The sequence below is a fragment of the Prionailurus viverrinus genome, chromosome A1, assembly GCF_022837055.1.
Source record: "Prionailurus viverrinus isolate Anna chromosome A1, UM_Priviv_1.0, whole genome shotgun sequence".
NCBI lineage: Eukaryota > Metazoa > Chordata > Mammalia > Carnivora > Felidae > Prionailurus > Prionailurus viverrinus.
The window spans coordinates 88,169,290-88,183,139 of NC_062561.1; the positions used below are offsets into that span (position 1 = coordinate 88,169,290).

General features: G+C 51.5%; 1 protein-coding gene across 5 annotated transcripts; it reads left to right on the forward strand.

The window, feature by feature from the left end:
* The first annotated feature begins 263 nt into the window (after nucleotides 1-263).
* On the forward strand, nucleotides 264-11,550 carry LOC125176282 (butyrophilin-like protein 10). 5 transcript variants are annotated; one of them, XM_047877494.1, is made up of 7 exons: nucleotides 264-606; nucleotides 2,356-2,470; nucleotides 2,773-3,126; nucleotides 3,721-4,002; nucleotides 5,082-5,273; nucleotides 5,873-6,010; nucleotides 10,465-11,550. In XM_047877494.1, exons 2-7 carry the CDS (start codon nucleotides 2,377-2,379, stop codon nucleotides 11,121-11,123), a joined length of 1,719 nt encoding a protein of 572 aa, XP_047733450.1. In that variant the 5' UTR covers nucleotides 264-606; nucleotides 2,356-2,376; the 3' UTR covers nucleotides 11,124-11,550. The 5 variants fall into 5 exon arrangements, with proteins under 5 accessions (XP_047733450.1, XP_047733474.1, XP_047733467.1 ...); XM_047877518.1 differs by having other exon boundaries at nucleotides 5,987-6,010; XM_047877511.1 differs by having other exon boundaries at nucleotides 2,372-2,470.
* The last annotated feature ends 2,300 nt before the right edge of the window (nucleotides 11,551-13,850 follow it).

Genomic DNA, 13,850 nt, shown 5'->3' on the forward strand with positions numbered 1-13,850 from the left:
TCATGGCCCCAGACATGGAGGAGGAGGTGGCCTGAATTCCTGCACAGGAGTCTGGGGTGGGGGGTGAATGCTAGAATTTGACCAACTTCAACCTGAACATGAGAAACTTTCCCAAAGGGACCAGGCCCAGCCTGTCCAGGACTGGAGGTGTTTTGATAATGCAGAAACTTTATCTGAGTCCCCCAGCCTCTGCCCTTGGCCTGGATCCTCGCACTCAAGAGCCAGGTCTCCACCTAGGATCCTGGCCCAGCCCAGACAGCCATCCTCACCCCAGGGGTTCCTTGCTGGGTCTTTCTCTCTCCCCTTATCTCCTGCTACCAGGACCTTGCTCCCCAACACTCAGTGTGTTCAGTTCTGTCAAACACACCCTTTAAGAAGCCCTTGGTTTATTTATTTTTTCTATTGCACCTTCCAGAAAGGCACAGTTGGTCATTTTTCCAGAAAGTCCTAGGATTCTACAGAAGCTGGGGAGCTCAGCCACTGCTCTCTCCTATCACATCTGGAAGACTTGTTCTACACCTTCCTGGAACTTGTGGAGAAGTCAAGCGATCCCCTCAAGGCCACAGAATCTCCCTGGGAAGCCCTACAGCCCTACTACTTGGAAAGGTGAGTACTTTCTATTTTAAGGGCACTCATCCACATGTCTGTGTTCTCCACTCCTCCCCTATTCTTGAGTGACAGGGAGACCCCAGTGGCTTTGACCAAAGGAAGGAAAACATGGAAGAGAATGAGGGCAAGTGCCAACATACCTCCTCATGCCAGTCCTGCGTGAGGAGGTGCTGGGCCGAATCGCCCAGACCAGCACATGTGGTTCAGAACACTTGTTCTCAAAGCTGAGTTCATAAATATAAATCTTTGGAGCATGCTGGCCTCAGGCCATGTCTGTCTAGGAGCCCTCTGGCTCGAGTGCTCCCTCCTCCAACTGCGAGTTTTCTTGGGCTGTAAGGGGGTCGACAGAGGTACTTCTGGCCTTGGAGTCACCTGACTAGGGGGTGGTTTTTCTCTCCCAGCGTGCTCATGTTCCATGACAGAGCACAGCCAGAGGTCGGGCAAGGCTCCTACACAAACAGGTGAGGAGACAGAGCCTGTTCACAGGAGGATGTGTCCATGGTGTTTTGCAGACACATGACCACAAGAGAAAGGTCATCCACAAGTAGGTGGACACAAGATCAGGTGGCCACTGTTGTGTCTCTGTCTCTAGGGTAAGCAACTTGTGCAGGAGTAAGAGGGGTCAAGATAGTGAAAAGGGACCTTTCTCTCCCCTAGCCATGTTTCCTTCACTTCCGTTAGCCTCCCAGTGTTGACTCATCCCCCACCAAGACAGAGAGAGAGAGAGAGAGAGAGAACAAGAAAGAGAGACAGAGAGAGATAGAGTAGGAGAGGGAAAGAGACAGAGACAGACAGGGACGAAGAAAGAAAGAGGACAGAAACTGAGAGACAGACAGAGGCAGAGACAGAGATATAAACAGAGACAGACAGACAGAGAGAAACTGAGAAAGACACAGAAACTGAGACAGAGACAGACGGAGGCAGAGAGAGACAGAGAGATACAGAAACAGGCAGAGAGAGACAGAGAGATACAGAGACAGACAGAGAGAGACAGAGACAGACAGCAACAGAGAGACAAAAAAACTGACAGACAGGTACAGAGAGAAAGAGACAGAGAGAGACAGAGAGAGAAACAGAGAGAGACATACATAGAGAGAGAGACAGAAACAGAGAGACACACAGACAGAGACAGAGAGAGATGGGACACAAATAGAAACAGAGATAGAAACCTAGAGAGACAGAGGCAGACAGAGACAGAGACAGGAACAGAGACACACAGAGACAAAAACAGAGAGAGACACACACAGAGACAGAGAGAGATGAGACACAAACAGAGTGAGACAGATAGAAACCAAGAGAGACAGAGACAGAGAGGGATAGAGAGAGACAGAGACAGGAACGGAGACAGACAGAGACAGACAGAGACAGAAACAAAAAGACACAGAGAGAGACAGAGACAGAGAGATACACATAGAGACATAAATAGCCAGGTACAGAAACAGAGAGACAGAGAGAGAGACAGAAACAGAGAGATAGAGAGAAAAAGATAGAGACAGAGACAGAGACAGAAACAGAGAGAGACAGGACAGACACAGACAGAGAGAGACAAAGACAGAGAGAGACATAAACAGAGAGAGACAGAGGCATACATACAGAGACAGAGAAACAGGCAGAGAAACCGAGACAGAGACAGGCAGAGATAGAGAGACAGAGACAGAAAGACAGAAACAGGGGGAGACAGAAACAGAAACTGAGAGAGACAGAAATTAACTCAATCCTGCCCTGTCTCCAATATCTGGGGCTCAGGCCTCTCTGTCTCCAGCAGCCATGGCAAACACACAAGGTCGAGACATCTTTCCACCCAGCTGCTCCATCATCTTCCTCCTCCTGCAGCTTCTGTCCTGCAGCCTCTCTGCAAACGGTAGGAGAACTCTCCCCACCCTCCCATGAGCCATGTTAGGAGGGAGCCTGTGCATGGACAGGAACACAGTAGGGGGCTAAACTTGATCCAAGCAGTCCTTCCCTGGGGACCCTGGACAAGGGCATGGGGTGTTGTTGAAGAACCTGCGTGTGGGTGGGTGTCCCCTGGGCGTGGGCAGGGGAAGACATTGGGCCCAGGCTGGGGGGTGGGGGCGGGGCGGGGACCCTGTGCCCGGTGGGGGAGATGGCCCATGGTTTCCTCTCACCTGGCCTAACCCATGCTTTCTGCTATGACCTCATAAGGGAAAGCCGATTTCTCTGTCTCTGGTCCCGGCCAACCGGTCCTGGCTATGGTGGGGGAAAGTGTGAAGCTGCGATGCCATCTGTCCCTCAATATCAGTGTGAAGGACATGGAGGTGAGGTGGTACAGGGAGGAGCTGTCCCCAGCTGTGCACCTGCACAAGAAAGGCAAAGATGTGCCTGAAGAGCAGATGTGGCAGTACGAGGGCAGGACGACCTTCCTGATGTCCGGGCTGGCCCAAGACCAAGCTGTTCTGACCATACACAATGTCATGGTGTTCGATAACGGGACCTTCCACTGCAAGTTCAAAGATGGCATGGCGTCTGCGGAGACCACCCTGTGGCTAAGGGTGGCAGGTAAGGGTCGCCACTAGGACCTCTGGTCTCCCCTAGCACTTATCGTCCAGCTGCAGATCATCTGATCATGGCCCAAGCCTGAACGCATCCCACGGCATGCACTAACACATATGCAGTGGCCTGGGCCTGTACCACAGCTTGCGCTAACATGTTTGGGCCTGGCCTGAGTGCATCCCACAACGTGCTCTAATGTGTTTGTGTCGGTCTACACGTGTCCCACAAAATGCAATAATGCACTAGAACAAGCAGGTTCTGGACGCCTGGCTCATTTTCTAAGTCGGCTTCTGTTACCCACACTGACCCCAGAAAGAAAGGAACGGAGGTATGGAGAGAAGGAAAGAGGCAGAAAGAGATACAGAGAGAAACAGGAAAAGACACCAATTTTGCAATACAGGAAAGGTATTTGATCTTCCTGGGCCTTTTCTGTTTTGTTCTGTGGTTTCTCAGAAGAGGGTAGCATATATGGCATATAAATATTACACAGAGCAAGTAGTCTGAAAAACCCTGATACCTGCTGGAAATTTTCAGGATCTGTGCTTTTCTGTCAGAAATGGTAATGGTTGCAGAGGCTGCAAAGCCTGTCTCTTCCCACAGGGCTGGGCTCTGAGCCCAGAATCCAAGTGCGAGCTGGCCGGGATGAAGGTATCAGGGCAGAGTGCACCTCGGAGGGCTGGTACCCAGAGCCCCAGGTGGAGTGGAGAGACTTCAGGGGACAGACCCTACCTTCCACGACCAACCTCACAGTGTCGCCAACAACGGGCCTCTTTGCGGTGGTGTCCAATGTGACTGTCTGGGACAGGGACGTGGGGAACCTCTCTTGCTCTATCTCCAACCCCCTCCTCCAGAAGAGGATGGAGGCCAAGATCTGCCTACCTGGTGAGTGTTCTGCTCCATCCAGGCCTCAAGAGCTCTGAGCACCCCAGACAGTCAGTAGTTAATATCCAATACTCCGCATAGTTCCTTGTGATGAGACCTTGTGAGATTTAGTCTCTGTCAGCTTCCAACTATACAACACAGTAGTTAACTATAGTTTCCATGCTGTATGTCACCTCTCTGGGTCTTATTTTATAACTGGAAGTTTGCACCTTTGACCCTCTTCACCCATTAGCTTCCCGATCTTTCACCTCTGGAAACCACCAATCTGTTCTCTGCATCTATAAACTAGGCTTTCTGGTTTTCTGGAGGTTTGGATGGTGTTTTGTTTCATTTTAGATTTCACTTATCTGTGAGACTCTATACATTTTTCCCTGTCTAACTTCACTTAGCAAAGTGCCCTCAGGTGCATCCATATTGTAGAAAATGCCTGGATTTCCTTCTTGTTTATAGCTGAATAGCATCCCGTTGTACAAATATATATTTTTTTCTTTATCCTTTCATCCATTGGTGGACACTTGGGCTGTTTCCATATCTTGACTATTGTAAATAACACTGCAATAAATGTAGGGGTGCATTATCTTTCTCAGTTAATATTTTTGTTTTCTTTGGATTAATACCCAGAAGTGGATTGATGTGGTAGTTCTATTTTTATTTTGGGGGGGAACGTCCATCATCTTCTCCACAGTGTCTGCACAGAGAGCTCCTTTCGTATTAGCAGTAAACAGTATTCCCTTGTCTGGATGAACCACAGCCTGTTTATGCATTCACATTCTGAAGGACACCTGGGGGCTTCCAAGTTTCACTCTGTATAAAATTTTCCTTCTAAACAACCTCAAGTTTCAGAAAATTTGCAGGAATGATACACAGAATGCAGACCCACTCAGTATGTAACCTTTTGCCATTTGTCTACCATCTCTCTCCTGTGTGTCTGTCCATGTCTGTCTGTACAAAGGCACACACATGTTTTCAGGTCATGTCAGGTTAGTTCACAAGCACCTGCCCCCTGACCCATGAACCCTGTGGCTTGTGTGCCCTAAGAACACAGGCGCTCTCTTACCTTGGCTTTCTCGCCTCCCCAGACCCTCTTTTAGCTCAGTTGTCCAGAAGTTTCCCATCAATGGCGTGGAGGGCAGTGGTGCCTGTGATCCTCATTGTGGTGGGACTTGTAGCAACTGGAGCCACCTGTCTGTTCTGGAAACGTCAGAGGGACAGGGATAGGGTACAGCTGGAAGAAGAGAAACTGTACAGAGAAGAGGAGCAGCTGTCCCAAGGTAAGCAGGCCCCAGTGGGACAGACGTGCCCCTTCCAGCCAGGGCACTCGTGCAGAGCCCAGCATGAAGTCCCTCCTTTGTGTACCCTCAAGCACAGGAGGAATGGGAGAGACCTGCCCAGGCCCCAGCTCAGGGACTTCCCACCTACCATATGCCCAGTGAGATCCTCCATCACTAAGAGGTGCTTGGCTGCTCTTCACTGGGTGACTTGGGGAAGACTGGCGGGTCTCTGCTGTGGAGACAGATGTGAGCTTGAACCTGGGAAAGTCTAGCAGTCGAGGGTGATGACAACATCCTGAAAATGCTCAAGCAACAAATACAGCAGCAAGCCTGTCACCTGAGAGGATCTTGTTGTGAGCGCGGGGATCATCATCAGTATGGATCATTCCACTCGCCTGTCTGCTCTCCTCCCTGCCTCCTGTGTCCTTGCTCATAGCTGTCAGGCCCCGATCTGGGGAACAGGTCAGAGATGTGTCTTTATGACAGACATGGGAAGGCTGGGCCATCAGGCTACGCCCCACAAAACCTTTCCCTAGGAATACAGTGACCTGGATTGTTTTTTGGGCACTGAAGAAGGGATATTTGCTCTTCCTTTACAGGGTCCCTGCGAGACCTCATTACATCCTGTTTTGACTTAGCTTCACAGAACATGAGCTTTCGCCCCATCTGGTCAGTGCAACCCTACAGTTTCACATCTTTCTGTTTCATTTCAGGCTGGCCAGAGGACATCATCTATGGTGAGGACTATATAGGGGCTGGAAGCGTCTGCTCCCTGAATGTTTGTTTATGTGTGCACACGTGTGTGTGCAGTGTGCATGTATGTGTGTATGTGTGAGTGTTGTGTGTGCATGGTATACATTTATGTGTTCACATGTGTGCCATATGCACATTTGTTAGTGTGTGCACATGCACGTGTGTGGTGCTTTGTGCACATAAGTACACATGTGTTCTCGTGTGTGCAGTGTGTGCATGTGTATTTATGTGTGCATGTGTATGCACATGAACTTGTGTCTGTGCATGTGTGTGCACACATGTGTTTGTATGTGCACATGCACTTGTGGACACGTATTGCACACGTGTGTGCACATATACTTGTGTGTGTACGCGTTGCACACATGGACTTGTGTGTGTACCCACGTGCACATGTGTATTTGTGTGTGCACATGTACTCATGTGTGTGTGTATGCATGTGCATGTATGTGTGTGTTCTCCTTTCTTTTCCAGGGTGCAGAAATGCTGTGCTAAATGCTGGTTCTATGGCTGTAAACAGCAAGTTTTGCTGCCCTGAGAGACCTTAGCTCCTGTTTACTGCCTGAGGGACAGACAGACTGCAGAGCCCGGGCAGCGAGAGAGCTAGCTCTTCCAAGGAACAGCCACTGTGGGGGACACTGTTAGCACAGAGAGTGCAGAGCCAGTGCCTTTCTGCCCCAGGGCACCATATAGGTGGGAAGCATGGGGGGAGAGTCTGGCTGTGGAGAGGGACCCCCAAGGACAGGAGGGGCAGTACTGCGAGCCACGAGCTGGGCAGGTGAAAGCAGGAAAGGGATCTGGGAACACCTGTCCCACCACAGCCACATGGTGAGGGCCCAGGAAGAGACAGAGAGAAGCCAGTCTCCATTCATTCATTCAGTTACAACCATGACCAGATATCTTCTGTGTAAGCAACTGGCCTCCATTAGTGAATGTACAGCTTCCTCCTGTCCTCATGGAGCGTAGAGTCTATGTGGGAATGTGAGCCACAAGTCAGCATTTGTTTTTTTAATTATTAAATCTGGAATAACTGTGATAGGAAAGAGCCAGAATACTAGGAGGATGGCCAGGAGCATGTTCAAGTAGGATGTCCAGACCCCTGGGAATGGTGGGGTGATGGGGTGGGTGATGGCAAGACCACAGCTATACGAGGAGGGGAGAACTCGCCCCTGTGGCAGGGAGAGTGGGGTCTGTGGTGTGTGACAGCTGGGCATGTGGAAGAGGTACCAACAGGGCAGGAAGGCTTGTGTGTGCCCCTGCAGAGCCTGGGAGGCTGAGGTAGGGGCCTGGACTTTACATGAAGCACCGTGCAATATGAGTGAGAACCTGTAAGCAGGGGAGCAGCACTGATGGAGGAGAGGATACAGCCCCGAGATGGGTCCTGGGGCCACAAGTAGCACAGTCCAGAAGGGGCAAGGCAGAGGGAGCAGCCCAAGGTGACCCCCAGCTGCATAAGTCTCTGGCCCTTCTGGCTCCATCTAACAGAAGGTTTGGGGCAGATTTGGGCCAAATAAGTGAAAATCACCATGGACCTCCTAAGACTGAGCTGTTCTCAGACATCCTGCTAAGGACATCAGATGAATCATTGGATATGCGAGTCTGGAACTCTCAGGAGAAATCGGGACTGGAGACAGGAATTGGGGTCCATGGCAAATATCTGGTATAACTGAACGCATGAGTGCTACATTTTTTGCTACACCTAAAATTATTCTTTAAAAATTTCTCTTTGGAAAAGAATTAAGATTTTTTAAAAAGGGAAGATACAGGGAAACAAGAAAGATCCAAGATCTAGCGTTGGAGAACCCTGGTATTTGAAGGTTAGAGCAGTGGTTGTGGGAGGGCCAAGGGAGACTTCACCGTGGAAATGTGCAGGTGCAGTGTGTTGAAGGAGCATCAACTTTCGTGCACCTGAGAAGTAGAGTCAGGTCAACCCGGGAAAATGGCCCAGAAAAACTGGCAAGCATGGTACAAAGAGAGGTGTCTCCTGTGGAGAGAACTGGGAGGGAGGTCTCAAATTTATTGCCTGTGTAGTTGAGCTAAGACTTGGTGAGTGGGGAATGGGAAGGTTCTGTTTGTGTTTGCTGTGGTTTTACTTTGAGGTCTGTGGCAGGAGAGCATGCCTGTTGCCTAAAAGGAACCATGTGGCGTGAAGATGCCTGAAGCCTGAAGGGAGGAAGAAAACCAGTAAGAGAATGACGATGCAGAGAAGATAGTCAGCAGCTGTGGATGGGATGGAGCACAGGTCTACACTGTGGCCAGGTGGGGGGTGGTGTGCAAGGGTCCAGCGCATACGTGATGGACAGCACAGGAGAAGATTCACAGCCAGGTGTGGGTGGTGTGCAAGAGGAATCAGTGTACACAGGACACAGGATGAGCTCTAGGGACAGGTATGGGTGTGTACAAGAGGAGTTAGCACACAAGGACACAGGCAGTGCTCCAGGGACAGGTGTGGGTGGTGTACAAGAGGAATCAGTGGACAAGGACACAGGGTGAGCTCCAGGGACAGGTGTGAGTGTGTACAAGAGGAGTTAACACACAAGGACACAGGCAGTGCTCCAGGGACAGGTGTGGGTGGTGTGCAAGAGGAGTCAGCACACAGAACACAGGATGAGTTCCAGGGACAGGTGTGGGTGGTGTGCCAAAGGAATCAGTTCAGAAGGACACAGGATGAGCCCCAGGGACAGGTGTGGGTGGTGTACAAGAGGAGTCAGCACACAAGGACACAGGATGAGCTCCAGGGACAGGTGTGGGTGGTGTGCAAGAAGAGTCAGCACACAAGGACACAGGATGAGCTCCAGGGACAGGTGTGGGTGTGTACAAGAGGAGTCAGCACACAAGGACACAGGATGAGCTCCAGTGACAGGTGTGTGGTGTGCAAGAGGAATCAGTGCACAAGGGCACAGGTGGTTCTCCACAGTCAGGTGTGCTGTGGTGTGCAAGAAGTCACTATAGAATATTTTTGTATCAATGTCAATTGTATGGTTTTGATCCTATTACTGTGGGTTATATGAGATGCTATCATGGGCATATTGTGTATGGTATTTTGCAACATCTTTGTAAGTCTCAAACTGTTTTTTGACATGAATATTTTTTAATTATGAGGGAATTTGGAATAGAAGGAGCCGGGCCCATTGTTCAGCTAGTGAGTCCATGTTTGGCCATCATAGATATGAACATGGGTGGGCTCAATCTGCATGGCCCAGACTCTACAGGGAAAGGGTTTGCATGGAGCAGAGGGAGAAGACTTCAGGAAGCAGCAATGAGAAATCGGGTAGAACATTTAGTCTTTGCTGGAAAGTGAAAGGGAGCAGGGTTCCTTCCAGAAAGAAGTAGAAACCGGGGAGAAAGTTGTGGTTCTGTTAGGAGGAGAGCGTGTGTGCTGTCCAGCTGACAGGGATGTATGGTCAGGAAACATGAGTGTCTGCGGCATCGTATGCAGACCCCAGCAACCAGCAGCATGCCTACTGAATGGGCAAGGGTGGACACCAGCCAGGAGGTTTCTGTTGTCGTGAAGGTGCCTGCACAGGCAGCTGGGGCTCCCAGCTGATCCCCACCCTCCCTGCCTCTCAGGTGTAGACAGACCCTCCCCCAGGTGACATGATGAGGGCCTGAGGGCTCTGAGAAGGATGGTGGGACAGGAGAGAAGGGATCTGTTTTGGAAGGTGTTCATCTCAGTTTGTGAGGCTGCTAAGGTGTCTCTCAGGGTTTTCCAGATGGGATCTCCCCTTCAGTGGTTGACCCCAGAGCTGTCCAATGGCATCAATGCACCTGTGACCTCATCTCATGTCACCCTGTCTCTTCACGTGTCCTCCTATGTCTTTCTCTGTCTCCCTGTGTCTTTCTCTGTGTCTCTCTTCCTCTGTCTCTGTCTGTGTCCATACCTTTCTCAGTCTCCCTCTATCTCTCTTCCTGTGTCTCCCTATGTGTATCTCTCCTTGTTCTCCTTGTCTCTCTGTCTCTGTCTCTCTCTTTCCTTGCCTCTCTCTGTCTCTGTCTCTCTATCTCTCTCTCTATGTCTACCTGTGTCTGTCTGTCCCTGTCTCTGTCTCTCACGTGCACGCCCACATAGCCCCCACACACACAAGTGCATATGCACACACACATGCACATCCACATCCATCCTGACACACGGGGCCCTGGGAGCAATGCCTATCTCACAGTGTGCCCCCCTGTCCCCTCATAGGAATCCCCCCTGGCTCTCCCTGGCTCCCCCTGGAGCCGCCTCTGCTGCCCTGGGATGGCCTGTTTGCACAGGATCCTGGACAGAGAAAGGGACTCACAGGGAGCCGCCTCCGCTGCTCTGGGATGGCCTGTGTGCACAGGGTCCTGGACAGAGAACGGGGACGCACAGGGATTCCCAGGGAGGCATGGTTCCACCTCCATGCAGGAGCACAGGTTGGGGACCCCAACCCCTAAACCTGATCCTCTCCTCTTCCCGCAGTGAGCCCATCCCTGGACCCTGACACTGCAAGCCCCAAGCTCACTCTCTCTGAGGACAGGAAGACTGTGAGGCGGCTGTTCTTTGAACAAGAGCTGCCCAATGCCCCCAGCAGATTTGACCGGGACCCCTGTGTGCTGGGCCTGGAGCAGTTCTCAGCTGGAAGGTATTACTGGGAGGTCCAGGTGGGGCACAGGAAGGCCTGGAACCTGGGCGTGTGTCTGGAGAGCTTGGATCGGAAGGGAAGGATCCCCAAGTCCCCTCAGCATGGACTCTGGGCCCTGGAGCTGTACAAGAAGGGGTTCTGGGCACTTGCCTTCCCAAGAGTTCGCCTGCACCCTTCGGAGCCCCTGCATCGTGTGGGCGTTTTCCTGGACTGTGATGCAGGCAGAATCTCCTTCTACAGCGTGAGCAATGGATCCCTCATCTACGCGTTCTCTGGACTGTCCTTCTCGGCACCCCTGAGACCATTCTTCTGCCTCTGGACACATGACCCCAGCCCCCTGACCATCTGCTCAGAACGGCAGCCCCCAGAGGCCTTGGGGCCTCCTCAGGGTGAGGGACAGGACAGGTGGGAACCCTCCTCCAGCAAGACCCATGATCTCTCTGCTCCAGCCTGTCACCGATTTGGGGGAGATGTATCCATTCTAAGTCCCAGCTAGATCACATACAAGGGTGCAACTTTCTGGATGATCCTGTGTTATCTCCACTTTCCTTCCCTGTAAAATACTGACAAAATATTATGGGCTGAATCATGTCCCCTCCAGTTCACATGTTGAAGCTCCAACCCCCAGGGCCTCAGAATGGGGCTATATTTGGAGATGGGGTCTTTACAGAGGTGGTTCAGGTAAAAGGAAGTCACTAGGGTAGGCCCTGATCCCATCTGATCCCATGTGACTGGGGTCCTTAATAGAAGAGGGGATCAGGGCATAGACACACATAGGGGACAACCGTGTAAGGACACGGAGAAGAGATGGTGTGTGGACGCCAGGGAGAGAGGCCTCAGGAGGAACCAGCCCTGCCCACACCTGGATCTCATGCTTCCAGTTCCCAGGACTGGGAAAAAATAAATGCGTTGTTTAAACCTCCCAGTCTGTGGTATTTGTTACAGAGACCAAGCTGACTGTTACACCATATCATTACATGCTGTGGGGTGATTTTCTGAAATGAATTTGGGGCATATGTTTAATGTTGAGCCTAGTGCCAGACATGAAGTAGTTGCTCCGTAAATGCTAGCCTTGCTCATTCCCTCCTCTCCCACCTTCTTCATGTTCACACCCCTCTCCTACCTACCCACTTCCCCTTCTCCTCCACTCTCTGACACTCACAAAGTCCTAGTCATCTGGTCTACCTTGGATGCCTCTGTCTTCCCACCTCACCATGGCAGGTCAGTGCAGACAGAGCTGCATTGAGGCCAAGCCAAAGATTCCAGGGCTCCCTGAGGTTGGTCAGGGTTGAATCAGGGCATGTGGGCAGAGAGAGTAGCCTAGACACAAGTGTGGATGTGGAATCAAACAAGGCATGAGCATGGAGGGAAGATGAGACTCAAACCACTGCCAGAAGCTATTTCCACCCTACTTACGGGTATGATGATGGAGGGAAGCTGGAAGGAGCCCGGGAGCTCCTGGGGAGAGCGCTCAGGCGTCCCCAGTGAGGCTGGTCCCCTGAGTGCTAGGAGAGGCCAATGGGGGCATGAGCAGGATTGGGATGGTCCATCATGTGCCTCCCCTGGCTGCAGCTGCCAGATCTGATGTAGAGTGAAGGCTTGCCCCCCAGACATGGAAGGGGTCTTTCTCCCAAGGAGGGTCCCTGGGCTGTGACCCCATGTGACCTTGAGGGTAACTCAACACTCACTCTGTGCACATTCTGTTGGTTAGTGTGTGTGCTCACACCCAGACATGAAAGAGAGATTCTACCTTAAGCAAGTTGTGTGCGTTTACACATAACATGGGAATGTCTCATTTCATCCCAATGCCCCCCACCCCAGAGGGCTGTGTTGCTGCTCCCTAGAGATGGGGACCCAGGATGTGCACAGTAAGGGCCCCATGGTGGCCATGATGCACCTGCATCCACTGCTGTACTGGGAATGCCCTCCGATTTCTCCCAAGCCTACCCGTGGTTCCATGATGCCCTTCTGCCATGGGGCACAGGCCTCCCAGTGCCCACCTACAGGGCTCATGGGGGCAGAAGGGTGCCCTACAGAGGGGTCACAAAGTGGAGAGGCAGCTGTGGGGGTCCACGTGGGCCTCCAGCTCCTCCTGGGTTCAAAGGGCATCAGGCAGTCACAGGTCAACATCATAATGTAGGGACAACATGGGTCATGGTGAAGGATGCACTTGTGTTGGAAAAGAAGGAAGGAAGAAAACTTGGGGAAACTTGGAGCAGATGTCTGCAGAGCAGATGTCCAGGCAAACACTTGCAGCTCCTGAGAAACTGCAGTGAGTTCAGTTGTATCCCCCAGAGGATTTGCCCACCCAGGACCTCAGAATGTGGCCTCATGTGAAAATGGGGTCTTTGCAAAGGTGATAAGGTGGGGGATGGATCTTGAGGTGAGAGCATCCTGGATCAGGGAGGATCTTTATGAGACAAGGGAGGGGGTTTGAGACAGCCATGTGGTGATGGAGGTCACAAACCCACAACGCCTGGGAGCTCGGCAGCTGGGAGAGGCAGAAGGGACCCTCCTGAGCCTTCAGAGGGAGCACAGCCCTGTGACATCTTGACTTCAGACTCCTGGCCTCCACAGCCCTGAGAAAACGCATCTCTGTCATTGTAAACCACTGGTTTAAGGTAGTCTCAGGGCAGCCAGAAAGGCTAATACTTATATCTTTGAGCCCAAATTATGCAGGAGGAATGGGACCTGTCCACAGCAGGGACTGTCCTTTGGGCACAGGACACACAAAGTGGAACCCAGGTTCCTACTAGCCTGAGAAGGTTTTTTGAAGCTGTTCCCTTTCCAAATAAAGTCATTGTGGTGGTTTCTCCTATGTCCACTAGATGGGGCCCTGGAGTGAGCATGATTCTGGGTGTGTCCATGAGGTGGTTCTGCATGACATTCACAGCGAATCTGCAGACTGAGGGAAGAAGATGGCACTCCCTAATGTGGGTGGGCCTGATCCAATCAGGCTGACTACCCAAAGAGGGCGTTCTGAAGAGGACATCAGCTTCCTTCCTCCCCTTGGATATGAACAGACACACGACAGATCCACTCTTCTGGGTCTCCAGCCAGCAGACACCCTGTAAACCTTGGGATTTTCCAGCTTCCATAATCATGTGCACCATTCTTTAAAAATGTATAAGGAATTTTGGGAGCGCCTGGGTGGCTCAGTCTGTTAGCATCCAACTTTTGATCTCAGGGATGTGAGTTAGAGCTTTGTGTTGGGCTCTCCACG